Source organism: Poecilia reticulata, linkage group LG4 (assembly GCF_000633615.1).
Source record: "Poecilia reticulata strain Guanapo linkage group LG4, Guppy_female_1.0+MT, whole genome shotgun sequence".
NCBI lineage: Eukaryota > Metazoa > Chordata > Actinopteri > Cyprinodontiformes > Poeciliidae > Poecilia > Poecilia reticulata.
This window is the reverse complement of record NC_024334.1, coordinates 4,390,972-4,418,629: the sequence shown is the minus strand read 5'-3', so window position 1 is coordinate 4,418,629 and position 27,658 is coordinate 4,390,972. Positions and strand designations below refer to the sequence as shown.

Below are 27,658 nucleotides of genomic sequence, written 5' to 3'. Positions count from 1 at the left end.
AAAGTGGCAACTAGATCTGATGTGTAATTTCAAAAATAAAAACCTGATGAAAAATCACATTTTTTCTTTTTCCCCACTAATTTTCCATGCTCATTGCTGAAACACTGTCAGCAGTGACTTCTCTCACTTCTGGATGACAGAGGGAGACCTCTAGAAGACAACCAGAAAATATCAAACACATATGATATATCATTTCAAAATTAAAGCAAGACATTTTTACTTTTATATTCAAAAATAAGTAGAAAATGTAGTGAAGAGCTGCCTCACTCGTCATTTCGGGTCCACCTATCTATCTATCTATCTATCTATCTATCTATCCATCTTTCTATCGCTATATATAAATACTACTTTTATACAAACCAGATTCCAAAAAAGTTGGGACACTAAACAAACTGAATAAAAACTGAATGCGTCGATGTGGAGGTGCCAACATCTAATATTTTATTCTTAATAGAACACAAATCACAGATCAAAAATTTAAACTGAGAGAATGTATCATTTCAAGGGAAAAATATGTCGTTTCACAATTTCATGACGTCAACAAATCCCAAAAAACTTGGGACAAGACCATTTTTACCACTGTGTGGCGTCTCCCCTTCTTCTTCCAACACTCAACAGACGTCTGGGGACAGASAGACCAGATTCTCAGGTTTAGGAATGGGGATGCTCTCCCATCAGGCCTCTCACTGTTCAATCGTCTTGGGCCTTCTTTGAAAGGATCCAGGTTTGGCTTATTAACATTTTTTGATGAATTATTTATGAAATTATTMAATTAGAATTCTTTAGTTAAATCTGAGCCATCATGAAGAACTTATCAGTATTTTGTGAAGTAATAAATTCAAAACTACAAGCAGAATCATTAACTGACTTATTTCCAATGAAGTCTGAGAATTTATTCACAAAATAGCTTCACTTAGTAACTTTAGAGCTGAATTATCTCCAAATAATCTCCAACTACAAACATTCAACCWAGCTACTGATAGAAAAGACAAAAGAAAATTATACACACATTTAATGCTGACCTCCCTGCGGTGACCTCTGACCCCCMTACAGCTTTAGAGGGGTTGATGTTTGGAACAGTCAAAGTGAACSGTGACTCACTGGGACTCGGCCATGTGTGATAACTGAGTGACATATGAAGAAAACGACTAAATCGTCTTATTTAACAGCTGAATTCAGCTCAGACTAACAAAACTCTGACCTTACTGTTGAGTTTACCTGGTCACCCAGATTAGAAAATAAGGTCTGGCCCAAGAGAAATGTTCAACAGCTGGAGCAGCTGGACACGGTGGGCGCTGTAAGGATGAGCTGTAGACACGCTGGACGGCTTTCATGTTCTCCAGGCTTCACTTCGAAGGCGTTTCCTCCATCCAACAGAAGAAGATGGCAACAGTTCCTGTGTGTCTGTTAGAGGCTGAACCCCAAAAACACTTATCACTGCATTACTAAGTTCATCTTAGTAAAAGGGAAGTCCAACAACTCCATGAATTGTCCTACTTCACCCCCCTCATCATCAGGGCAGCCGTTCAGCAAAGAAACTTTGACAATCCTGAAAATCAGGTGTTATCCTAAATTGGTCATTTTGATCAAAGCTACCAACTTTGTTTGCGGCCAAACCAAACCTATTGCTGCAAAACRCATGAATTCAAAAGATTTATTACACAGTMTATAGATCAGACTGGATCTTATCTCACTTCTGAGAGACAAATTACAACTTTATATGATGTTCCACCAAATCAGCTGGTGTGTCTGAAGTCCCTGGGGTGACGAACAGATTAATCGATTTAACCAGGGTCCTGCTGGTGAGTTTTAAGGTGAATATCCAGGTTTCCACGACGTTTAAAAGATTTATCACATAATTTACAAACATACAACTTCAGTTTTGTGTGAGTTCTCCAATGAGCAGTTAATGAAGAATTAGTGATGAAACGTTTGCCACAAGTTACACATGAGTACGGTTTCTCACCTGTGTGAGTTCTCAGGTGAATAGTCAGGKTACCTCGCTGATTGAAAGATTTATCACACAGTTTACAAGAGAAAGGCTTTTCACCTGTGTGAATTCGAAGGTGGCAAACTAAGCTGGATTTCAGAGTGAAAAATTTATGACACACTTCGCAAGAATATGGTTTATCGCCGCGGCGCCTTGTCCTGCGATTGTTTTTTCTGGAAGAGCGAGCTGAACATTTTCCACGCTTTGGACATGATAAAGGCTTCCTACCCATGTGAAGAGCCAAAAATTCAGTCTTGCACTGGATTTCTTCAGTGCAACACAGAAAAAAATCATCATCACTGTCACAGGAGGAAGTTGTTTCACCYGTTTCATGTCTCAGTGGTGAATCGTCCATATTGTCCCAGTGGCTTCTGCTGTMCGCCGGTTCCAGATCTACAGCTTCCTGGATTCTTCCATGGTGATGCTGGTTCTCAGCCTCAGGTTGGTTTGCAGAGAGGATCTGGTTCTGGTTTGGTTCACAGTCGTCTGTTTGCTCTGTAGTTTGAGTCACAACGAAGGTTTCAGGCTCCAGCTTCACTACAAGCTGACCTTTAACCCGATCGCCATAGAGATCCACCTGCTCTTCTTTAATCTGAACAGGTTCTGGTTCCTCTTTAATCTGAACAGGTTCTGGTTCCTCTTTAATCTGTAGASCCTGCTCCGGTCCCTGGTGGAGTATTTCACACGCAGGGTTCTCCAGAGCGGCGCTGGCCTCCTGCTTCACTACGAGCCGCCCTCCATCCTGAACGACCCACAGCTCCACATGCTCTTCTTTGATTGGTTGAGGACTTTTTGTCTCAGCCATTGCCGCTCCAGATCCCTGGAAATGTGCAGAACAGCGTGTCAGCGTAACGCAGCGTTGAATCATATCATAAACAGCGCAGYGACWGAGCGACCTTGTGGAGAGGAGCTGGCAAACTGAAGACTGAAGGAACGGCCCCGGCTCGGAGCCGGACGGTCTGACCCGTCCTGTCGAAGTCCGCTGGCCTGAAATGCTCACTGCACAGCGTYGCYGACACGCTGGCAGAGAAGTCTTCGCTTCTGGCAGCCACTTCCCACTGCTTCCTGCGCAMGCYCTCTTTTGGAAACCTGCAAGAATCAAAGACGTTCAAAAAGCAAATAAAAGGTTTAATTCACGTCAGTTTAGTTCAGCAGAAAACATTTCTTGGTTGTTTTGGATCTGGAGCTTAGAAAATGTATAAACCTGTTCTAAAAAAATCAAGGTAATGCATTGATCTACTTTACTACCAATACTGTGATCTAGAAATRTGCAAAGTTCAAAATGTAGAGAGAAAAATCACTGGATTTGTCACAAAAACACGAGAGGTCATAATAATACAAGAAAAATTACAGAGTTAAGTTGTCAGAATACAAGAATAATGGTTTCACAAATAAAATACTTGATCTTTAAACACATTAGGATCAAATTAGCATCAGTAGGAAGAATTTGAACCAGTTGTGTTTATGACTGAGTATTTAGAAGGAAGAACCTCATGGACTTCAGTTGGTCACATCAGATGTTAAAAACGCTACAAAGCTTTTTTTYCTCATTAAAATTACTATTTTACAACTTTCGTCTCATAATGTTTATATTTATAGCCATTATTGTGACTTTATCCTCATAATTTGGAATAATCTCTTAATCCAGACCCAATAATCCAAGCTGTGGTAAAATAAATCTCATCAGATTTATAACCTAATTTTTTGCAGAGACTAAAAGTATTTAAAAAATAACATAGAAGAAATAACAGGCACACTTGTTATTTTAATAAAGCATTTTGTATATTTGTGTTTGAACTGTTCAGGTTTCAGTTACAACAGAATTTGTTCTTGTATTGCATTCATAAATTATTACTATAAACTTATAAACTACAGTTATATAAGAGTTTTATTATATTAGCGTGTTCTTTTAGGAAACGGTTCAGCTGTTAGAGAGTAGCAAACCAACATTTATGTCATTTAACCTCCAGACATTGAATGAGTCTTAATTTCATCTAAATCGACATGCAGTAAAGTTGGAGGAACATAAAATACATCTGAGTTGATTTTTAAATGCATCAGAAAGTTCTAACTAAACGACCACTGACATTTGTTCTGCAGAGAGTCCCCATGTGTCGGCGGTCACCATGACACCGTCAGCTGCTACAATGCTTCCTGCTGAATTTTGTTTTTGTGTCCTTCCATAAAGATTCCTCCGGAGCTTCATGTTTTCCCGCTGAAGAAGTTTGTTTTTCAGCAGCAGTTCAGAAATTTTCCTGGCATAAATCTCTTGATCTGCTTTCAGCTGTCGTTTCAAAGCCTCGTTTTCAGCCATCAGTTCCAGCTTTCCCCGTGCAGAAAACCCTGAAAAGAAAAAATATGCACAGCATCAAAATGAGTTTTGAAACAACAAATAAGAAAAATGCAAAACAGACATATTTGCAGTTGACAGAAAAGCTACTGGATCACAAAGAATCATTCAAACATGTTGCATGACATAAGCGACCAAAACTTATGTGACAAATGGCGCAGAGAGAAAACTAATCACTGCTTCAGATTTTGGTTGAATAATGATACGTATGGCTGCTGCTAACAAAACACCGACAGCAGAAAAAATCCAACGCATTTTTACAGCAGCAGCAACAATAAAACGATTGGCAGAAATATGTGTGAACATCAATGGAAACGATGCTGATGACGTGTTACTGAGTCAGCGTTTTGTTTCACTGCAGCTTCTGCTGATGGAAAAATATGTGAGCATGGAAATGTTGGACTTCTGGAAATAAAATGTCCATTTTCTACTAGGAATATGAAACCAGGTGAAGCAATTCAGAGTGTGAGATTATTTTTGGAAGCGATGTGAAAATAGTGTTCCTAAAAGAAATCATCAGTGGTGATAGTCCTTCACTGTGACTTTAAGACATAAACTAGATATTTTTGACAGCATGGATGCCATACTGTCAAAAATATATTCTGTGTATCACAATTTATATGTGCAAAAATACAAACTTGGTGAAGAAGTCTTAACAGCAGCATCAGCGTGTCCCGGCTGTGAGCGGCGGCCTGGGTTCTTCTCACTCTGCAGGCTTTCACTGCAGATTTAAATGACTAAATTATCATCAATCACTATAAGTTTCTGATTCTAATGGCTTGTTCAGGTTACTTACTGCACATTTAGCATTTTTTAGCATTGAATTTGTCGCCATGTTGTGACAATATGAGACAAATAATCCAAGAAACAAAAACTGGAGCTCTGATTGGCTGTTTTGGTCAGGATCCATCTTCTCACAGATTATCCGTCTCATAAGCCGTCACAACATGGTCACAATTTCAACAAATATGTAAAAAAAATTGTCAAAAAAGTAAAAAAAAAAAATTAAACGAGGAGTTCATGTACCCTAAGTGGCTAAATGTGTCTTCTTGTTTTGATGCTGGGGATCCGAGGCGCCGGCGCCGGTCCCGGTCCCGCCTGACTGGTTTGGAGGTTTTTGAGGCTTTGGGATCAAAAGAAACCGGATCTGGAAATCTGTCTGTTGGCTTGCCTTCAGGAAAATGCTGAAAAACGAACAGCAGAATAAAAAGTGCTGACATGTAAATACAATAGTTACTGCAGTACATGTTTCCATGCTTCTACAGAAGCAAAAATGTAGTCAAATTCAGTGAGTGTAGTCAAACTAATGGCTAATTTTACAACTTATGTAAAGTTTGTAACAATGAGTTCTGGGTCAACTGATCATAAACAAAAGAGTAGGCTTACTATTCACAACATATACCTTCAAACTATCCATCAATCATGCATTATTACCACTATGAGATTAATTGCAGTTACCTTCGTACAGACGAACATGTGGTAGCTTCCATTGATCATTGTTTCATTCAAGCGGTTATGAGGTCGGCCGCAGGCCTTGATCCATCGTTTACATTTTTCCAGACTCCGTTTGGGTTTGGGAAACGGAATAAAGTGTATCCCGCCCTCTAAGCGCTCCGGGTACCGGGTGTCGGAGTTGCACGTTCCCCACTGACAACGTTTAACCATGACTCCTTGTTATTTTACACCAAATGTCCGCGTTAGCAATGAGGAACCCCCGCCAATTATGTCGGAGGTAAAGATGGCTTCCGTTCCTCCAGGTAAGGGGCGTTTCACTGGATTCAAATTGCGACCGCGGATTGGTCAGTTGCTACGTTGGCGTCATGTCAGTTGAGTGTGAGGGTTTGTGACCATGTTTGAGCAGAAGAGTCAGACTCGTTTGTTTAACAAAGACACGTTAGTGAACAGTTAGGTTGATGCAAAAGTTTAAGTAACACGATAAGAAGCGTGTTTCCATTCTTACCTGTGAAAGGTAATGCCGCTGGCTCTGGTTTGAGCGGTATAGCGGTTACAACAACTCAAAGCAGAACATGAATGAGGCATCTTCTTCTTCTTCTACTCAGAGCTACATCCAAAAATGGCGGCGGAAACTGTGACGTAATCATAAGCGCTTAAAATAAGGGCTTCTTGGAGCAAGTATCGAATAGATTCTATTATATATAGTTTATTTAAAGAATAGATATTCAATACTACTGAGAGCCTGCTGTAGAAGTAACGCTGTTAGCGCGTTGTTGTTTACTTCCGCCGGAAATGTTCTTCTTTTCTATTATGGTCGATGGGAAGCAACCTCCAGGTGAATACCGCCACCTAGTGTAGCAACACATCCATTCTAATTTTTAATTTTATATATTGAAGATAAATAAATAGTGCTTTCCTCAATGTGTAAATATCCTACACATTTAAACTGTAATGTTTTTCTATCCTGTTAATAAATATTCAGACTTAATTAGAGCTGAATGTGTTTCTGATCATTCCTTGTTGTGAGGAGTTTTCTGGAATGGTGCCCTGATTCAAATAAACTAACTTTATCAACAATTTAATGAATGATAAATTATTAACAGTTGAGATTGAAGTGACCTGAACTTCTGTCTGTTTCATGTTTATTCTTTACCAAAAGGTTACTACACACCTCGGACCCCAACTTGCTAAGCATTAAGTTATATGAGCTAAATTTAATTCAAAATTAATCTATGAATATTTTTGCAGCCAAGTTATAAAAACAGTATCTTATTAATACCAAATTTTTCAAAGTTAAATTTCAGCGTTTTAACTTCTTAACGTGAGAATTGAATGATTCATTTGCATCAAAACAAAATCCAAAGATATTTAAATTGACCAATGTGATCTTCTTTTCTAAAATGAACATGTATAAGTCAGGTGTGTTTTCTGATCTTTTGCTAAAATACAAGATAACAGTTTTAGAAACAATGACAAGCAGAAAGTCTTAAAGTGGCTATTTGCATCATTCGTTCAGGAAGTGTAGAGGCAACGCAAATTTTATCCAGCAGTTCTGTAATCTGGAACGTTCGCTATGTTGAGCTCCAGTTAGCCGCCTTATCTCACTGCGCGAGAGGCAACTGCGTCATGCGTCACGGGCAAAAGGTCAAAGGTAACAAGGTGACCGGAGGGCTTATGTTGTACAAAAAAATAAAAATAAAATAATAATAAGAATTTTAGTACATTTTATGTGTCACAAGAGGGCTTAGAAAATAATAATACAAAATAAAAAATTGACCAAAAGGGCACTTAGGGGCAAGAAGCAAAAAGGGCAGGTGCTCAAGCACCCCCAGTTTCTGAGTGACTTAATTAATTTAACTGTCACAGCATCAATTTAGACTTTAGTATTTTATTAGCAAGCTTTAGCAGGGGAAAATGACATACAGCTTCTTAAATCAGAAAGAAAAAATTAAAAGATTAATATAAGTAAAAATTTTAGAAATCACACTCCCTACCAGTCCCTATTGTCACTAACTAACAATGAGAGGCTTTGGGATGCAGCTCCACTCGACCCCCGATGATGAGGTTAAACTTGGCAGCAGAAAACTTAACATCCATGGACAAGGTCCCGTCTCGAGAAGGAGGAATCCCATTTAGAATAAATCCAAAGTTGAACTGGTGAGAATCCTCCATGAAATCAGTTCTTCATCCATATGCGATCTTTGTTTATTCCCCATGTCTGCTGCTGCATCGTTGAGATGGTCTTGGGTTGAGTGTAGGGCGGTTGTTGAATCAGAACTCGGGTTGTGGCCAACCAGATCTTGTTCCTTTCTCGAGTGGAGTGAAGTCTTCACCTCCCCATAGTCCCGTTGCATCGCCCTCATCTTAATGCTGCATCTTCGTGTGGTCTCGACTCGAACACAGAGGAACTAAGAACCCCGTTTCTTCGTTCGCATATATTTTTATACCTTTACAGTTCGGTGGGGCACGTACACAGTTCTCTCACTTCCTGCCTGTCCGGTGCGTACTGACGTCAAGTGCCTCAGTTAGCCTCAACCTTTATTCCACTCAACTTCTCCTCTTTCTTTAAAACTTCTTGCTTCTTCTTCCTCTATCTATATTCACGCCTGGTGCAGATATAGTCTAAAAATCTCACTTCCTCTTTCCTCTCTGCTTACCTGTTCTTTCACCAACTCCAGCCTATATTTGTCACACAGCATCAGACACTTTTTATCTCTCTGGTCTTTTCATTTCTACTCTCCAACCTGTAACCTTTAAAGAAAAGGATTACATGTATTTTACACATCTTTAAAACATAATAAATTCATTTTGCATTTAAAAACAAGGATTACATGAGTTTCATTCAACATTAAATCATAATACAAAGTTACTAGTAGCTCCAGGCTTTTATGACCCGTTTTCTGTGTGTCCTGGAAAGATCTCAACCAGTTCCAGCCGGTTTCACGACACTACTTACCTACATTTATTTATTAATATTGTATCAATCTCAGTAAATAAATTAGATGCGATTAACTGATAAAATTAGTGTTTCAAACATTTGTCTCTGGGGAAGGTAACTTAAATTTCACACTTCATTAAAGAAAAAATAGGAACATATTGACAAACTAAATTTATTCCCAGAATCACAATTTATAACACTCAACTGAAAAGTTAAATATTATAACTAAACATGACTATTTAGTATTAACATAAATTAAAAAATAAATAAATAAGCATGAAACAGTGACCCTGTCTCCATTAATATCCCTGCTGTAACTTTAGTACATAAAATCATGAGAGTGAATAAAAACATCTGCTTTAAACTAATGGTGAGTTTTCAGCGAGGCAGAATGTGTATTTGTTAAACTGTATGAGAGGAAAAGTATTCACATTTATTCACCAGATTAAAACCAAACAGCAGCAGGAGAAAATGACACGAACTTACAGAAAACAGAGAAAAAGCAATGGAGACGAGAACATTGAGATCATCGTTACAGAACTAATAACATTCATATAATAAGATACAAAAAATGAAAACCAAAACAAGAATTTAAAAAAAGTCATAACTATGAATCTAATTCAATAAAAAAATAAAAATATTGGGACTAACGCTGCCCAGTGTCCTGATGCTGAACATAGCAACCAGAGTCCAGAGCCTTCAGCATCTCAGGCTTTAGTGTCTTTTGTTCGTCCGTCAGATTTTTCCAGCTCAACCTCTTCACTTGTTTGGGTTTAGCAGTTCAGTTCAGTGGTTTCCCCTCAAATCCAAGTCAATACCAGGCGGTGAAATGTTAACAGTTCTGCTTCTCTCTTCACTCAGAGTGTCCAAGTTGCAATGCCACAGGTCTGATGATGCACTAAAAAAAATTCATCACCCCCCTTAAACCTGGCAGGCTGGTGCCAAGTGCACCTATGAACCGTATTGTGCTTGAAAATTGAGTTTGTTAAAGACATCCCTTGTCTTACACAGAGATCCAACAACAAAACACCAACTGGGATCAGAACAGGGAGGCCATTTTTCCAAATCACACCCCAGCAGGTCACACCATCATTGTCTATGTGGGCAATAAAGTCCCCTAACAAGTGCCTCAGATGAGGACGTCATCCAAAAACGGCTGGCCAATCTGAAGTGTTTAATCCATAAACACAGACAACAGTCAGAACCTTCCTTCAAGAAAAACTGACTGCGTAAACAGGGGAGCGTCTTGCGAACCAGGGAATAATCGAGTCTTGTGAGTATTTCTACTCCTCCTGACGCCTCTCTGACCAACTGCTATGAAATTATTATAAAGTAATTCTTCAGCCAATTTTTAACCCTGACTGAGTTCTCCTTTTTCGTTCAGACTTGCAACTAAAGATAACTCAAAGTCTTACAACACATCATGTGATGGGTCAAATTATTACCTTAAAAAGGTTTAAGTGACCTTTAACACCTACAGTTTCTTCCTCTTATATATCATGTGCAACAGCTGCACACAAATTCAAAAGAACTGACTGTAGAATCAACTGACAGCTGAGTGCTGGCGACACCTGCTGGTTTTACTGGGAAACTGTTATTGATGTGAAAACAGATCCATGATCACGCTTAAATTAATCCAAATATAAAAAACTATGTAGTTGGCTATGATGAAATGAGCAACAGATACCACTAACAACAATGGCATTATTGACATAATTATTATATTACTGTAAGAGCACAAATGTGGAGAAATTGTTTATTAGGGGCTTACAGTGGAAAGTTCTTGGATTCGTTCGGTGTCACATAGTTTTCTGGATTTAAGTCCATGTTTCAGTTTGAAATCTACTCAAGCGCTTGTACAAGAGGCTTGATTATTCAAAATTATTATTTTCTTGACCAATAGATGGTTCTGTGACTCAAAATATAGAAGTTGGACTGTTTGCAAAATAAGTGAAGCCCGTTTTTATAAAGGACGGCGCCCCCCAGAGGCATCAGCCCCTGGAACCCGTTCTTCTTTGGTTGGGTTGTACTGAAACACATTTTGTTGTGCTTCTGTACAATAAAAATAAAACTATTCTGATTCTGATCTGATTTTAAGTAACAAATGGTATTTTTACCAGTTTAGTAAAATATCTTAAGATAAATACTGTTAAGTCAATGTGCATTTGACAGTGAAGAATTCATCACATAATTCATGACAAGATTGCATCTTATCTGTGAGTTCTCATGTGTCGATTGAGAACATTTCTCCATCTGAAAGATTTCTCACACAATTCGCAGGAATACGGCTTTTCACCCGTGTGAGTCCTCATGTGACAAGTCAAATCGTTATTCTCTCGAAAAGATTTCTCACACATGTCACAGGAGTACGGTTTCTCACCCGTGTGAGTTCTCATGTGGACTGTCAAGGTGCTTTGCTTGTTGAAAGCTTTTCCACAAGTCAGACATGAGAAAGGCTTCTCACCTGTGTGAGTTGTTATGTGATAAGCCAACTGACTACTGCCACTGTAGGATTTACCACAAACTCTACAGGAATAAGGTTTCTCACCTGTATGCGTTCTCATGTGTCGTACCAAATTACTACGATCTCGATAGGCTTTTTCACACAACTCACAGGGATACGGCTTCTCACCTGTGTGAGTTCTCATGTGTGCAGTCAGGGCAGGTTGCCTGGGGAAACCTTTCCCACAGGTCCCACAGGAGAAAGGCTTCTCGCCTGTGTGCGTTCGCATGTGACAAATCAAATTACTGCTGTTAATGAAAGATTTATCACATAGTTTGCAAGCAAAAGGCTTCTCTCCTGTATGAGTCCTCATGTGCACGGTTAGGATTTGTCGAGTGGTGAAACATTTGCCACACACATCACATAAAGGTAATTTCTTTTTATGTCTTTTTAGCTCAGTGTTGTCCACATAATCACCTTGTTTTCTGTATTTTTTGTGTCTTTTCTCCTTCAGCTTTCTCTTATCATTTGATCCGGAGCTTTGATGATTGATTACTTGCTGCAGTTGGTGTTCGGCTTCAGGGGGTGCAGAAGATGGTAGATGATTCTTAATTGTTTCACTGGAGTGTTTTTGGTCTACAGGAGGAGTCTGAGTACAGCGACTAGCATCCCTTTTCACCAAAACTTCCCCTACATCCTGAAAGATGCAGAGTTCAATTTGTTTGTCTTTTACTTGCCAAGCTTCTGGTTCCTCTTTCACTTCAATGATCTGTATTGGCTCCTCCAGTTTACTATTTCCAAGTTCATTTTTTTGGTGGAAGATTTTCTCATATGAAGGAGTCAACTTTAAGGTGTCACTCTCCTGCTTCACTACAAAATGTCCATCCAGATCCTTGCAGATTTGCTTCTGTTCCTCTTTAATGTGGACCACCTTCACCTCCGGTACATTGTGGAATATTTGCTCATCATCAGAACTCATTATAGAGACGTTGGTCTCCTGCTTCACTAAAAGCAGTTTTTCATCCTGTTTTTCATTAATATATTGAAGTTCTGGTTCCTCTTTCATTTCATTGATCTGCTGTACTTCTGGCTCCTCGTGTTGCTTGTTTAAATCTACAGTGTCTGATATCGTTTGATCAAGAGTAGAGTTTCTTTCTTCATTTATGAGAAAGTGATCCGCAACAACCTTCCACGTAGTAACAGACATGGTGCTGTAGAAGACCTGAAAGAACAGCACAACAGCATTAACAGTTTTGTAAAAAAAAAAAAAAAAGTATTTTGATAGATAATGGGAAAAAACAAAATGTAAATAATATTTGAACTAATCTTTCTTTTTTTCTACGGTTTACAAATTGAGAAAATATGTAACAGTGGAGCCCCGGCTACTAAAATAACTCCAAGAACTCATTAAAGATTCATCCAGGAGGTCACAGGAGAAGCCAGGACTACATTTAAAGCTCTGCAGGCTCATTTGCTAAAAGACCATTTTGCTAATAAAGTAAAAATACTTCAGACGTGTTGCAGTACTGACTGCTACAGGAGATCCTTCCTGCTCACAGCATCACCATCAACAACAACAACTCTTTTGAGATACTTGGATGATAAGTTATGATATTTAATTTCCCTTAATGATAATGTATTCTTAAATTTAATTCAATTGAAACTACATGAAACCACATAGACACCAAAACTGTCAGAACTTCAATGAAGATGTTTGTGACAAATAAATAAAACATTAATAAAGGTGTTGATCATTGTGGAAAAGTGCACAAGCTTTTATTTTTGCGAGGTTTTGTATATGATGAATGTTTTGGCGTTCAGCTCAAAATTATTTTCAAAAAGTAGATTTTCTTTTATGTTAAAAATGAAATTTCCAGCTTTGCAAATAATGTTTGAGTTCTTTATAAAGAAAATGAAAAACACTGTTTAAACACTGTTTTTTTTTTTTTTTAACAAACCAATGTTGTGTTTGTTAGATTTGTGAAACAGAATAACAGTAAGTGTTCATTTCCAATTATAAATTTGGTAATTTTTTTCACTCAGACCACATCTACATACGTTTTGGTTTAATAAATACAACTCTAATTCTGGTATCTTCTAGAGGATCCTGAAGGAGTACGTCACATCATTGGCAGGAATGATTCAGCAGAACATCTGCCTTAGCAAAACAAAAACTAGATTTGGAAACAGCCTAGTCAAAGCCCAGATTTAAATCTGATTGGGAGGCATGTTTTAATGCTCATAAACCATCCAATGTGGAAGAATAAAATAGTTTCGGCACAGTTGGTAGAGCTGTTGCCTTGCAGCAAGAAGGTTCTGGGTTCGATTCCCGGCCTGGGGTCTTTCTGCATGGAGTCTCCATGTTCTCTCTGTGCATGGTGGGTTTTCTCCTGGTACTCTGGTTTCCTCCCATAGTCCAAAAACATGACTGTCAGGTTAATTGGTCTCTCTAAATTCTCCCTCGGTGTTCAGATAACGTAAAATTAACATACTAAGCCAAAAACAAAACTATTGCCAATATTTAAACAAGGTAAATTAATTGTTTCATAAATTTACCTTGTATATCGACCTAAGTAGGACGGGTTGCCCTATCAGCCACCCCAACCAAATAATCATCCGCGGTATCAACTAGTTCCTTGAACGTATTCTCTGTATTCCAGTATCAGTTCATTCAGAACCATACAGTTTACATACCTGGAGGTTCCGAGATCATTTGGGTTTTCCAGCTCAGACTGATCGACCATCAGTCTGAGCTGATGGTCGATCTCTTCCTCCTAAAAGTCGATGTTGTTGAATATTTCTGCAGCAGCAGCGAGTCGCTCTCCGATGAAGGACTGAAGATATTGTTACTGCAGAAGCATTCAGCTCACACAGCAGAAACCTCTTTCTAACCGACGGTAAACAGCAGGAACCCTGGTAGCTAATGTTACTAGCCTTCTATTGTTTACTTCCGCTGAATGTCCCACGCGCAGATGTACACCAGAAACAAGAGCGCACCATAAGTTCCACCCCCAGCACGAACCTGAACCTGGCTTCCGGTTTAATTTTTATTTTTTATTAAAAAATGTTTAGTGGCTTAGATGTTCTAAGTTTCAAAATCTTAAATTTTATTAAATTAAGCAGTTAACCAAATTATTATAAAGAAATTATATATTTTGGGATACTTTCTCCAACCATATTAGAATCTAGTGGGTGAACTCAGATTCTTATTAAACTTAGAATATTTTTTAAAAATCCATTAAATTGTCCACGTTTCATTAACAAGCTCTCCTGGGTAATATACACAATTTCTCTTAAACTAATATGGAAATATGGAACACCTGTAATATTCTGAATATACCTTTTTTAATATTTGAACACTGCTCCGTTTGTACATATACTGTATATATATACATATATATGTATAAAAGCTTTTTCATATCTGTTCTAGCTTAAAAACTAGATATGTAGACTCTAAACCTGAACTAGAATATTCTACACTTGTAGCAATAAAACTCGTTTTTAGTTTGTAAAACCTTTACTTGCTTCTCTGGTCCCAACAAACTCAGTGTTTCTGTTTCCTGAAATGACTTTTGGTAAAGTGCCTTGTGAGATGTTCGCTGTGAATTACCACTACACAAAACACAAGTAATAACACAGTAATAATTGAATTGGTTTTGCTATTTTTTTAACTACTTGTGGTCTGTTTTATGTAAACTTGTGCACACTCAGCACTTATCAAAGTAACAGGCACGGATTGTGAGATGGGGGTTATCTGTGTGTTAATTCTTAAATGCAAGCTGGTGAAAAGACAAAAAGAAATAAAAATACAAAATACCAATTAAAAGAATGAATGTAAATAGTTTAATCATCCAAACAACATATTTTAATCATCTGAAGCAGGACACCTCTAATACTCAGGAAGAACAAATCAATAATAAAAACCCTTATTTTAACACTTCATTCATGTTGTATCAACACATCAAGCTGTAAGCTTTGTTGAAATAACATTTTTAAAAGTTATTTTACATGACATGCAGGTTACAAAATAATCCCCAGATATAAAATACAGCAATCAGTAATAAAATGATGGGGAAATCCAAGCAAAATAAAAACATGAATATACCTGTTAAAAAGGTGTATTCTGATGCGATTTATAAAAATTTCCCCTTTGGCCAATCAGAAACCAGCAGTAGAGGCAGTGGCATCCGGCCTGCTGGCTTGGTGATTCAGGGGCGTAACAGAGGAGGGTTGACTTCAACCGCCCTTCCCCCGGTTCCTTTCACAAATACAAGGAAGGGAAAGGGCCTAAATCCTGCCATTTAGTCTTTTTCTGAAGGCGGTGACAACCTTGCCTCCAACAAACAAACATCCAAAAAACTGCACAACTGCTGAAACACTGACGTTCTGTACATTGAGGCTAAAACTCCATTTGTTTGTCTTTGATCAATACACTGGAGAAACACCAAATTTATTTGTGTCTTGTTTCTAATGCTAAACTAATGGAAAACCTGAAATTTTCCAAGCATAAACAGTTATTACACTGTTTATGCAGTGCAATAACTGTAAATGTATTAATATATTTGAGGATTATTATGTGTGATGATTTTGATGATGGGATTTGACAAAATGTAGTTTGCTGCATGTTTCAAAATTGTTTAATGTGTTATGTTATAATCATGCAAATCAATTTGAAGTGCCTTGTTGCTGAAATGTGCTATACCAATAAACCTGACTAGTTTGTGAATCAGAGAACAGCTCTACTGTCGCAGAACTTCCAGGTTGGCATTTTTACATTTGTGTTTAGTCAAACTAAATTTGACAGTGAAGGATTCACCACATGCTTCACAGGAATAAGGCTTCTCACCTGTATGAATCCTCATGTGCACAGTCAGATTATTCTGCTTGGTAAAACCTTTTCCACAAGTCTGACATGAGAATGGTTTCTCTCCCGTGTGAGTTCTAATATGACGAGCCAGATCGCTGCTCTGTCTGAAAGACTTGTCACACAAGTCACAAGAATATGGTTTCTCCCCTGTGTGGGTTCGGAGGTGGCGGGCCAGATCGCTGCTTTGAATAAAAGATTTATCACACAGGTCACATGGAAAAGGCTTCTCACCTGTGTGGGTCCTCATGTGATAACTCAGGGTAGTTTTCTGGATAAAACCTTTACCACAGACCAGACAGGTGAAGGGCTTCTCACCGGTGTGGGTTCTCATGTGGACTGTCAGGTCAGACTGAGCAGTGAAACCTTTTCCACACGTCAGGCATGGGAAAGGCTTTTCAGGCGTGTGAGTTCTCATGTGTTTGATCAAATGACTGCTGTCAGTCAAAGATTTACCGCACACTTCACAGGAGTAGGGCTTCTCACCAGTGTGTGTTCTCAGGTGAATGGTGAGATGACTGTTGTCGTTAAAGGATTTACCACAAAACTGACAAGAATACGGTGTCTCGCCTGTGTGAGTTCTGATGTGACGGGCCAAATCATTGCTCCTCCTGAAAGATTTATCACACAGCTCACAAGGGTATGGCTTCTCACCTGTGTGAGTTCTCATGTGGACGGTCAAGTTGTACTGCTTGTTAAAACCTCTTCCACAAGTCAGGCAGGAGAAAGGTTTCTCATCTGCTTGAGGTATCATGTGATTATGCTGCATGAAAGAATTACCACAAAACTCAAAAACATTTGGCTGTTCTTTGTCCTGATTACCGCAGAGCTCCTCCTGCTCCTGTTTGATCTCTACAGGATCTGGTTCCTTCTTTGTCTCCATCATCTGCTGCTGCTCTGGTCCGTCCTGAAATGCTTCCCCATAAGCAGGATTCTCCATGGAGGTGGAGGTTTCAGTCTCTTGCTTCACCAAAACCTGCCCTTCATCCTGAAAGATGCACAACTCAATCTGTTCTTCTTTAATCACTCGAGGTTCTGGGTCTTCTGTCTCAGTCGTCCGGGGTTCTGGTTCATCTTTTATTTCCACACCTTTTGGTAAATCCTGGTCAAGAGGAGAGCTTGACCTTTGTTTGCTAATGAGAATGTGATCAGCATCAACCTCCCAAGTAATAACCGACATGATGCTGTGGAAGACCTGAGGAAGTCAAAAACAGGAGATTAGTAATTGTTTAATAAAGCACATTTATGTCTTTTTTTTTTTTTTTTTACAAAAGAGGAAGACAATGTTGGATGAAAAAGAACTAATCACAACCAGCACTTCCTAATACCGCACTAAGCTGCAGAAACGACGAAACAAAATGGCAGGATGAGAAAAACTCACAATTATGCTTTCATTTTAGATTATATTCCTAAATTTGTTGACCTAAAATGTGACGTGTGAAAAATATTTCATAATTTAACTGTAGAGGTAGACCTAGGGCATAATCCTGCCAACTCACACACCCCACACTTTTAAAACTTTGCAGTGCAACTGCAAGAGTGTTTGGAGTCTATTTTTGTCATGATTAACTTTAGAAAATGTTATTATTAATTAACAATCCGATTTCGCACTCACATCTTAGTTATGAAAACCATTTGTGGAAAATAGTTGATTAATTTTGTATTTTTGAGGACAGCATGCCACTCCCAAAATGGCGGACCTAAAGACGTTACGTTCTAGCGGGTCAAAGAAGCCTCCAGATGTGGAGTTTTGAGCTTCATCTGAAGTTGATCTCCAGTCACAACAAAATACGAGTTTATTTGTAACACCAGTAGATCTCAATAAAAGAAGTTAAAAATTCATTGTAAACGTTCAGTTCGGCTGCTTCCGTTTTAAAAGTTGATAAACTACCTATGTTTTCTCCCCGCTTACTCTCGTATGTAAACTATGAAAGGAAGGGTGATTAACGACAAATGGATTAATTAACTGACTCATCTCAGCTAGATTTTGATCCAATTCTTTCCATTCCCGTTAGTTCATTCAGAACCGTGCAGTTAACAAACCTGCAGGTTGAGATAATTTTAGTTTTCCAGCTGGTATCAGCAACACGGCTGACGTTGAAATCAAGATGTAATTACCTCAGATACTGAAATATTCAGCTCACACAGCAGAAACCGTCTCATAAACGACGCTAAACTGAAGGAAGCCTGGAAGCTAACGCTGCTAGCGCCGTTGTTTACTTCCGCCGGATGTCTCACACGTAGATTTACGCCAGAAACGGGGTCTGTGCTTAAGGTTCCGGCTTCAAACATAAACGTTTGTTTTTCTACTGAAGCTTTTCGTTTAATTTTGCCTGGGTTTTTTCCTGCTTATTTTGATTTCCAATGCAAAGGACACTTGGCCCAGTCCTGAAACACTTCAGTCATACTGCTTACGTCAAGGAGACTTGATTTTAAAACATTTAAAGTGTACCTTCTCTATTTGGTTAGAAAGAATAAACTTCAAATAGGCTTTCTCAAGTCAACAAGTACAAAAATGATTTAAATTCAGATTACGTGTTTTTTTTCCAGTTAATATTAATTGAAGGCAACTCAACCAGTTGTCTTTAGCCTTGATTTAAAGGAACTCCTTGTCTCACCCGTTTTGAAGGGTTTTTAAAATTTCAAACAGAAGCATAAAAACTGAATGTTGCTTTTCTCCATGTTTGGCTTGATTCTGGGGATGCAGAGTGGACCAGAACCAGAAAACCTGCGTGTTCTAGAGTGTTGATGGAACAGTTCAACGTCTGGCAGGAAAAAAGTGACAGAGAAGGATCAACAGAATAATGGTTTGGATTTATTAATGCTCTTCAAACACGAACAAGATGTATTATGTGCAAATAGCTTACAAACGTTAAAATAATTTTGGTTTGTTATAATACTCAATATATCTTATAAAAGATAAGGAACATGGACAAAAAATACTTTCCTCAGCATTCAGCATTAAATGCCACATAAACCTTTTAAAGTATAATTAACAGGAATACAAACTGTTGGAAATCCTAAAGCAACTTGTGCAAAACGAAAGGAGCCGAGGCAAACCAAAACAAAGTTACTTTTCTATGTAGACATACTTAGACGTCTGGCCATTTCAGCATCGTTTAGAAAAGTGGGGATTTCTCTTCTTTTTGTAAAGTACTTAGTTTTTTCACACATCAAAAATGGCAATAAGCTGCTTTGTTTGACTCCAACTGGAGCCTAATTGCAGTGCAAAAACAATCTACATACAAAGTGTAGCCCTCACCCAGCAAAAACAGCGGCAAGAGGTTCAAAACAGACGAGTACTTCAAGCCCCGACTCGCGCTGGACTCGCTCTTTCCGGTACGCATAAAAAGGTTCCAGGTGTTAGCAATTTGTATTGTCAATGAGTGTTTGTATCTCAGATGCGCTGAAAAACAAATGAAGCAGAGAGAGAGGGGTCCAGGATGTTTCCTGGTCTAAGGTGGGGCCTGGTTTTCTTGTTGGCGTGAAATTGAAGTGATGATGATGATGATGATCCTCATCTTTGCCATGCCAAGCTGTCGCACCCTCACCATTTTCTTCTTCCCTCCTGTTGGGGTTCCTTCTTAGAGCTGAATTAAATATGAATGCTTGTTAAAGAACCAAGACAACATTCAAACATGAGTAATTTTCCAAAAATAAATATATTATGACTACGTACCTCTCAGGGTCGTGTGAGGCAGAGCTGAAGACTCTCGGTGGCTCGTCGTCTCTGTCGTCACCTTTGTCGTCACTAAGCATAAAAGAAGAATATTTATTGTCAAAATAACATTAAATCATGCCATTATTCCCCAAATGTGGAAGAGTATGGCCTGTATGTTTATTTTATTTGACTTGGAACAAGACTTAAAACAATGTTAAGGTTCCCACATACTCAGTCATACTGTGTGCACTCCATGAACTGTGCCTGCTGTCTATGGATGACTGAGACTTCATATTCAAGCGTACCGACTGCCTAAAATTCTCTACAATAAATAAATTTATTTAGAGAAACCATGAAGCGCCGTGTGAAAAACGCTAATCTTACCTCTGAGGATGACGCCCTTCAAACTCCAAATCTTCACTGTGAGCTGGAAAAACGAGGTCTTCATCTTCAGACGAAGAATCCTGGACACACACTTCTGTCCCAGAGTCTTCATGGATCATCTGAAATGCTTCCTCCACACTATTAAACTTTTTGTTGGATTCAGTTGAGATCAAAAACAAACAGCCTAAGAGGTGAAACAAACAGAGCACAAGTGTGAGCCTGGTGCATTATGACGTAGAAAAAACTCAAGTTTTGATTGGTCAAATTTTAGAAATGTATCCCTTTTTATTGTTGGAGTAACTAGAATAAAACTGAATTCAATACGTTCATGGCAATGGAACCAATCTCAAGCTGAAAACTTTGTAACTGGGTCAGAAACATGGAAATTGTCAGAGAATTTGCTAAGAAAGCTAAGAGATAGAACTATTCTGCAAATACAGTTTTATTCTGGTTGATTTAGGTTTTAGGAGAAAAGATGCAAATGTTTATAGATTATTTTAAACATAAATGATACTTCTGGTCTTTTGTTGCTGGTTGAATACAAGGTTCGCATGAAGCCTCAACACTTAAGTCGGGGTTTTTTAATCAATGGGAAAGAAGTGGCACAATGGAAACAAGGCAGATTCCTCAATCAAAACAGTTGGAGGAAAGTTTTAAAATCTGTAGGAAGGAATCACAGTTTACCACTGAGGAGGAAAGTGACTGGAAAGATTTACCACGCAGTTTACAAAGATACGGCTTCTCGTTTGTGTGAATTTTTATGTGATGATCCAAATGAGTCATTTCATTAAAGCGTTTACCACGCAAGCTACAGCAAAAAGGCCTCTCACCTGAATGAGTTAAGTGGGCAAGTGGTAACATTTACCACACATTTCACAAGGGTGGGATTTGTTCTATGAGTTTTTGGTTTTTAAATCTCTACCTTGTTAATGGGCGAGATCATGTCCCCTGGTTTTCAGCCTTTCGTTTGCTGTGGTTCCTCTTCGCCTGCTGTTGTTTCTTAGGTTTGCTGCCTTGTGCAGAGAGGAGCTTTTCTGTGTTTCCTCTTGACGTTTTGCTTCCAAGCACGAGTCACCATTGGGGTTTGAGTATTACTGGAAAGACCTGTCTGTCTCTTCAATACAGGTTCTGGCTTCTGTTTCATCTGCACAAGTTCTAGTTCCAGTTTAATTAGCGAAGGTTCTGGTTCCTCTTTCATTTGTTCTGGTTCTGGCTCCTGTTTTATCTGCACTGGATCTGGTTCCTTCTTCATTGCTACAATCTGCCGTTGTTCTGGCTCATTGTGGAATATTCTTTCATAAGCAGAAGTCTCCATCTGACCTTCTTCCTCGGGGATCCACCGGTCAACATGTTCTTCTTTGGTTGGTTCTTGTTCCTCGTTAGCCTCAGTAATCTTCTTCGGTTCTAGATCCTCTTTTATTTTAACATTTCCCATCTTGTGATCAAGAAAGGAGCTCCTCTTTGAAGTTTCGGCAGCTTGATTGGCAGACATACTGTTGTGAAAGACCTGATGGAATAAAAAACAGCACACCAACATTAATGACATTTTTATATCAGGAATATCAGGAAAATTATTTGCAGCCAATTTTTTAATCACAATCTGAAATGTATGACTCTTGTTCAGGTCGTATTTCTGCCTTACAGTTAATGTACCTGTAGTCATCGTCTTCTTTTGATTTTATTGGTGGTTGGCAGCCCAATTTAAATGAATCACCGCCACCACTAGAGGGGTAAGTGGATCTGGAGAGCAGACATACCTGCTGTCTTTGTTTTCCAAACTGAAGATATTGTTACTACAAACACGGTCTTTTAACTGAAAATATGCAGAAGATCGCCAAGAACAGTCGTCCCCAAAGTGGGTCCTGGAGGGCCGGCATCCTGCATGTTTTAGTCTCTCCCTGGTTTAACACACCTGCATCAAGTGATGGTTCATTAGAGGCCTAAGAGGAACATTGACATGCTGAACAGGTTGTTACCACCAGGGAGAGAACTAAGACATGCAGGATACCAGGCCCTCCAGGACCCACTTTGGACACCACTGGCCTAGAAGCTAAGGCCTTATTGTTTACGTCCGCCGGAAATCCCGCCCCCTCTGCGTTCCGCCACCGGATGTGATGTAATTACCTTCAATATCGTGTAGTACAATGCAAATTCTGTTTTATTAAGACATACAAACATAATAGCACATTTTAAAAAAGTAATAATTCTGGAATAAAAAAAGATAGGCAAGAGAAACACTTGTTCAGTTACTTTTTTCTCAGATAATACTAGTTTTAACCAAGAATGCACCAGAGATACACAGCATTTTACAGGAAATTGAAACATTGTATACAAGAAAAAATAAATTTAAAATCGTTTCTTCTCCATGAATTTATTAATGATATTTTTATGTTCGTATTTTATTTAAGCCTTAGAGATAGTACTGAAATATAATTTGTTATGACTCCTTTTCATTCACACTTCAGTAATAAATAAGCTGAAGTGCTACTATTCTTTGAAAACATCTTTTGATTCATATATCTCTCGAACCCAGCAGGATCGACAGTGACTTACTCTTTTCCGGGAGTGTCTGGGAACCGGAGCTTCTCTGTGCCGTTTGGCTCTGCTGGTGTCGTTTTCAGCTGTGGGTAACATCTCAAAAACCGAAGGGACAGCAGTCGGTTTAACAACCCGTTTGTAACGTACTTCCAAACCGAAAGACTCCTTTAATCCGGGCGCCTCCTCGAAGCAGTCTGCAGTGAAATGCTCGCTACAGAGAACAGAGGACGGAGTGGGAAGCCAGCTGCCTCTGGTTCTCTGAACCTGCTGCGTCCATTGGTCTCGAAGCTTTTCATCTTTTGGGAATGAGAACAGTGAAATGTGTTCGCTTGGGTAATTATTACACCCAGCCGCTACGCAGCGTTTCGGCATTTTTTGACAGTATGCTACATGAAGTGGCGGATAGTGAAGAAAAGCAAACTGTCACATCCTGTAAAGGGCTGCGCACCACCGGATATGACGTCAATCCAACGCGGATCTAAGCAGTGGCGGAGCCAGAGGGGGTGCCAGTGCCCCCCCCCTGTCATCTGATTGGCCCCCCCTGATGATTGACATGTAACAGCACCAGGTTATTCCTGTACATTATTTGGAATCATTCTAAGTCACTCTAATATCTAAAGAAGAAAAACAATAATAAATATATGAAAAGAAAATGTATAAAACTTTATATAAGTCCATGTGATGACATAAATAAAAAGATTTTTATCAGGTGTGATACCAGCCTCCTTTATACTCATAACAAGCTGAAATTCTTCTCCTGGATGTTTCAGTTGCTGCGCTGTGGTGCAACTCAAAGGCTAAAGCGCTTCATACCTGGTGGTGATGGTAAAACACCAATAAGTTATTTATTGATTGAGGGGCCGACGATGTTCTAGTTTGGAGCAGAGGTGGCGCTGGAGTTTTTTCGTTATCCGTCAAAGAAAAAAATTATTTTATTTCCAATTTGTAGTCATCAAATGAAACATTTATCATTTCTCTGCGAGAACGTTTTTGAAATCAGGTAACATTTCACGAAATGACGTGATTAGCAGACGGCAGAACTCTGATCGTTTCCTGATCCCGCATCACTTCCTTCAGCGGGAGAAAAACCAGCAGAAGCGGATCAGCTGCTGGACGCTCCAAAGCCTCTGGTCCGTTAAAGCGTCCAGATCAGAGGTGATTCTGACAGATATTGTTCTTATAATGATTAATAATGAGCTCCACGATGTTCTCTGTGCGTAAAGTTGAAACTGTCTGAGCACCAAGTGGTCAGCTGATCACAGTCTGGACAGAAACCAGGGAACTGCTCTCTGTTCTTATCAAGATGAGGTGAGGAGGGAATCTGACATATTAACTCAGTTAAGTTTTTACTGGTTTTGTTTTTAAAACACCATTAACGTAAGCAGTGTAACTATATATTATATATTTGGCGTTTGTCATCTCATGTGTGATTAATTGGAGCGTAACGGTGGAGCATTTATTGCCCAGCGCACTGCGCTTGTTTCTGCCTAACGGATCTGCACTTTAATTTCTTTCCTCTCTCAACAGTCAGCTGTTATTCCTCTACTTAAACTACAATAAGTAGATCATAACATTCTCTTTAGCTTTTCTCTGTGTGCTCCAAACTCATTAAATGTAAACTCATTAGAAGCCCGAACCACCATCAGGCAAATAATTCTGGTCCGACCCGAAATATTGTTACCCGTCAAATTACCTGTCCAAACAGAGCTTCCTAACCAAGGTGTCCATAACTCTTCAACACGCTGTCAGCTCCCGGTCAGAAAGACGCATTTAGTTCAGTGTCCATGAGATGATATTCAGAAAGGATCTTTTATTTGATTGATTTTAGTTTCCCCTGCGATGAACTCTTTGCGTAAAGTCTATCATGTCTCCATGTGCGCCAGTCAAAGGTGTTAATTATAACATGTCAAATGACAGAGGAGCTTAAAAAAATAACCAAATATTCATTTTGGTTATTTTTTTTAAATTTTTTATATATATATATATGTGTGTGTGTGTGTGTGCACACACATTTTAAATTTTGCCCCCCCAGAAGTAGTCCTGGCCCCCCCTTCGCCCCCCCAACTTTAAAAGTCTAGCTCCGCCACTGGATCTAAGCCAACCGGCATTTTCATTCTAAGTGTTCAACAGCTTTTTTTTTATTATTATTATTTCTAATAGATGTAGATAGTCTATCTATCAGGGTTTTGCCACTGTGATTTTCCTTAAAAGCAGCTCAATCTGTATCTTTTTAAACAGGTCTTATTTTAATGGTTCTGTACATTAGTTACTCTATACAGAACCACTTTTATCGGTCAAAGATGGTTTTTCTCTTATCAAAAATAACTCCAGAGGAAAAGTTGGAAACAGCGCAGCGTCCAGTAAACATCCAGTGATCTGTGTGAAGTCTCTTCTTTGTTTCATCTAATCTGTTGTATATTTTTCTAAAAATCATTCACATCACATAGATATTCAAAGGCTCAACGCAGAAAGATATTTGTTTATATATTTAAATAGCCAAAATGGTTTTTATTAAAGTGCGGCAGCTTCTCTGCTCATTTCACTTGTTGACTCACCAAAGATGGCGGACGCGCTGACGTGTTTGTGCAGCTCAGTCAGTGCGGATGTTAAAGACCAACTTCACTTCACTTCTACCCCTAGAAAAGTCTCGAAACAATCTAAAAATGTCCACTGCAGTGTTTCAAGTCCAATTTATCCTTCTACACAGAAAGAAAGGTAGTTGGCGCTTGTCCTCGGAGAGTTAGCTTCTGGGTTAGGTCGGAGGCTAAATGGTGTAACTCTTAAGATGGTATAACGCTGTATTTTCTGCCGAAGCTACAAAAAATGCAGTGCTAAAAAGAGTCTGTAAATACTTTAAATGAGCGTGCTATTGGAAAAATATTTATATCCAGAGCATAAAAGGACCAATTTTGTGTTTCCTTTTCTTTTTCGTCCTTCTAGGCAACCAGCTAAAGCACGCTACCGCCACCTATCGGAGTGGAATTTCTTCTTCTTCTTTATAATGGCGGATCGCAAGCAACTTCAAGGTGCATACCGCCACCTACTGTACACGAGTGTGTAGCAGCATTAATAAGTTACGTCCATTAAATTGGTTTTAAATTTTGTACCATAAATTATATTTTCCTTACTGTAAATTTTTTGTCCTTATTTCCTTCAGGTCCTTATATTCCTTATTTCTTCCCATCTGTTTCACTCACTAACATTTTAATGCAGCTTCAAGACACGTGATGTCATCAATTATGTCACAGATGCCTTTGATATTCTAGCTCACTGTATTCTGACTGCAATTTCTCAGTTTTCTGATCTGCGTTTAATTTTGCTCTGAAGTTTTCCTCTTCAAACAAAAAAAGAAATCTCAAAATGTTGAACCTTTTCAAGAAAAGGGAGGAATCTGCTTCCTTTGATCCTGAAGAAATGCGGAAAAGGAATAACAAGGCGGTTCAAGAACTCATCAAAATGAATGAAAAGCTTCAGAACACCAAGGACCTCCAATTTCAGAAACAAGATTGGAAAACTTTGGAGAAAGCCGAGATGAAGTTGAGCAAAGCATGTGAAAAACAACGTGAGAAGTTACATTTGGAGCTAGATATCTGGGAGGCAGAAGAAAAAAAACGGATAAATTTAGAGAGGAAAGCGTTCGAACATATGGAGACATCAAAGAGGATGAAACAGGAATTAATTCAGAAAGAGATGTTGGAATCTCAGTGCAAAGCGTCCAAAATGGAGCAAGAAAGGCTCATAAAACTTAACACAACGTTATTGAAAAACCTTAAAGTACTGAAAGACAAACTTTCATATCAAAATGGATTGTATCATAATCACAGACAGGCTAAGAATTCAATTGAAACCTTGAGGAAGATTAAAGAAAATGTTGTGAAAGAGATGAAGAGTCGTGAGGATCACTGTTGGGCTTGGAAGGAGAAAATCAGTGAAAAAGATAAAACATTGGAAAAAGTAAAAAGAAAGGATATTGAACTTTTACAAGAGCTTAATAGTATTGAACAACAATTAATTGATATGCCTGTCCTGAAATATGTCTACAAGAGTGCAAAGCAAGAGAAGGAAAGGCTAAAAAAACTTAACACAAAGCTAGAAAAACATCTTCAGATCCTAAAAGACGATCTGTCCCGTCAAACTGAGCTGCTCCGTGATTACACCGAGGCTGAAAATACCGTTAAAGATCTGCAGGACATTCGAAAAAATTACCTGAGAAAGATTCAGGATCTAAAAGTAAAAGAAAAATTGGAACCCGGGACCAAACCAAAGTTTATCAATCATGATGATTAGAAAAAGAAAAGCCACTGAACTTCCTTCGAGGGTCAATAGAAAGACTTGACTTCCTTCTAATCACAAAATAAAAAAAGATCAGTGGCTAAAAGAAGGACATAAACAAAGAAGGGCAACAAATCCCTTTAGATTCCATTTAGATTCAAAACTATCTGAAGGGAAGCAAAGTTTTTATAACTGGAAGAATGAGTTTAATCCAGGTGCTCTGGTTTGTCCAAAAACAAAGATAATCTCTAACAGCAAGCGTGTGTGTGTGTGTGTGTGTGTGTGTGTCTCTCTGTGTGTGTGTGTGTGTGTGTGTGTGTGTGTGTGTGTGTGTGTGTGTGTGTGTGTGTGTGCGCGTTTGTTTGTAATACCTTATGGGGACGATTTTCCTGACACATACTATGTTGNGTGTGTGTGTGTGTGTGTGTGTGTGTGTGTGTGTGTGTGTGCGCGTTTGTTTGTAATACCTTATGGGGACGATTTTCCTGACACATACTATGTTGTGGGGACCAATTGCTCCTTGTGGGGACCGAAGCCTGGTTGAGTTTTGGTTAGGGTTAGGTGTGTGATGGTTAGGGTTAGGAAAAGGGTAAAGGTCAGGTTTAGGCTGTAGAAATGAATTGAAGTCAATGGAAAGTCCCCACAAAGATAGTCACGCAAACATGTGCGTGTGTGTGTGTGTGTGTGTGTGTGTGTGTGTGTGTGTGTGCGCGTTTGTTTGTAATACCTTATGGGGACGATTTTCCTGACACATACTATGTTG

At 38.9% G+C, this 27,658-nt stretch overlaps 3 protein-coding genes across 7 annotated transcripts; all 3 read right to left on the bottom strand.

Annotated features, from left to right (window-relative positions):
• Positions 1-871: 871 nt before the first annotated feature.
• On the bottom strand, positions 872-6,388 carry LOC103463178 (serendipity locus protein H-1-like). 2 transcript variants are annotated; one of them, XM_017304296.1, is made up of 7 exons: positions 6,301-6,388; positions 5,799-6,147; positions 5,367-5,524; positions 4,979-5,061; positions 4,078-4,333; positions 2,887-3,079; positions 872-2,810 (listed from the first exon to the last, which is right to left on the bottom strand). In XM_017304296.1, the coding sequence occupies exons 2-7, from the start codon at positions 6,003-6,005 to the stop codon at positions 1,785-1,787; spliced, it is 1,923 nt and encodes a 640-aa protein (XP_017159785.1). In that variant the 5' UTR covers positions 6,006-6,147; positions 6,301-6,388; the 3' UTR covers positions 872-1,784. The 2 variants fall into 2 exon arrangements, with proteins under 2 accessions (XP_017159785.1, XP_008404612.2); XM_008406390.2 differs by having other exon boundaries at positions 5,799-6,388.
• A 4,087-nt stretch (positions 6,389-10,475) lies between these two features.
• Positions 10,476-14,134, bottom strand: LOC103463177 (zinc finger protein 567-like). Its single transcript, XM_008406389.2, has 2 exons — positions 13,871-14,134; positions 10,476-12,398 (listed from the first exon to the last, which is right to left on the bottom strand). Exon 2 carries the CDS (start codon positions 12,381-12,383, stop codon positions 10,944-10,946), a length of 1,440 nt encoding a protein of 479 aa, XP_008404611.1. The 5' UTR covers positions 12,384-12,398; positions 13,871-14,134; the 3' UTR covers positions 10,476-10,943.
• Positions 14,135-14,996: 862 nt separating this feature from the next.
• LOC103463176 (zinc finger protein OZF-like) lies at positions 14,997-25,523 on the bottom strand. Of its 4 annotated transcripts, XR_533483.2 has the most exons (5): positions 22,639-23,097; positions 21,008-21,592; positions 20,086-20,269; positions 19,720-19,791; positions 18,836-19,630 (listed from the first exon to the last, which is right to left on the bottom strand). XR_533483.2 is itself a non-coding variant. In XM_008406385.2 (2 exons), the coding sequence occupies exons 1-2, from the start codon at positions 22,993-22,995 to the stop codon at positions 15,916-15,918; spliced, it is 1,677 nt and encodes a 558-aa protein (XP_008404607.1). In that variant the 5' UTR covers positions 22,996-23,099; the 3' UTR covers positions 14,997-15,915. The 4 variants fall into 4 exon arrangements, 2 of the variants coding, with proteins under 2 accessions (XP_008404607.1, XP_008404609.1); XR_001776509.1 differs by lacking the exons at positions 21,008-21,592; positions 22,639-23,097 and adding an exon at positions 25,179-25,523; XM_008406385.2 differs by lacking the exons at positions 18,836-19,630; positions 19,720-19,791; positions 20,086-20,269; positions 21,008-21,592 and adding an exon at positions 14,997-17,235 and having other exon boundaries at positions 22,639-23,099.
• Between the last annotated feature and the right edge of the window lie 2,135 nt (positions 25,524-27,658).

Coding starts and splice junctions, on each gene's coding strand:
- LOC103463176 (XM_008406385.2), bottom strand. CDS start 22,995: ATGCCGAAACGCTGCGTAGCGGCTGGGTGTAATAATTACCCAAGCGAA. Junction 17,236..22,638: donor CCAGACACTCCCGGAAAAGA/GTAAGTCACTGT, acceptor TGACTTCCTCAG/GTCTTCCACAGCATCATGTC.
- LOC103463177 (XM_008406389.2), bottom strand. CDS start 12,383: ATGTCTGTTACTACGTGGAAGGTTGTTGCGGATCACTTTCTCATAAAT.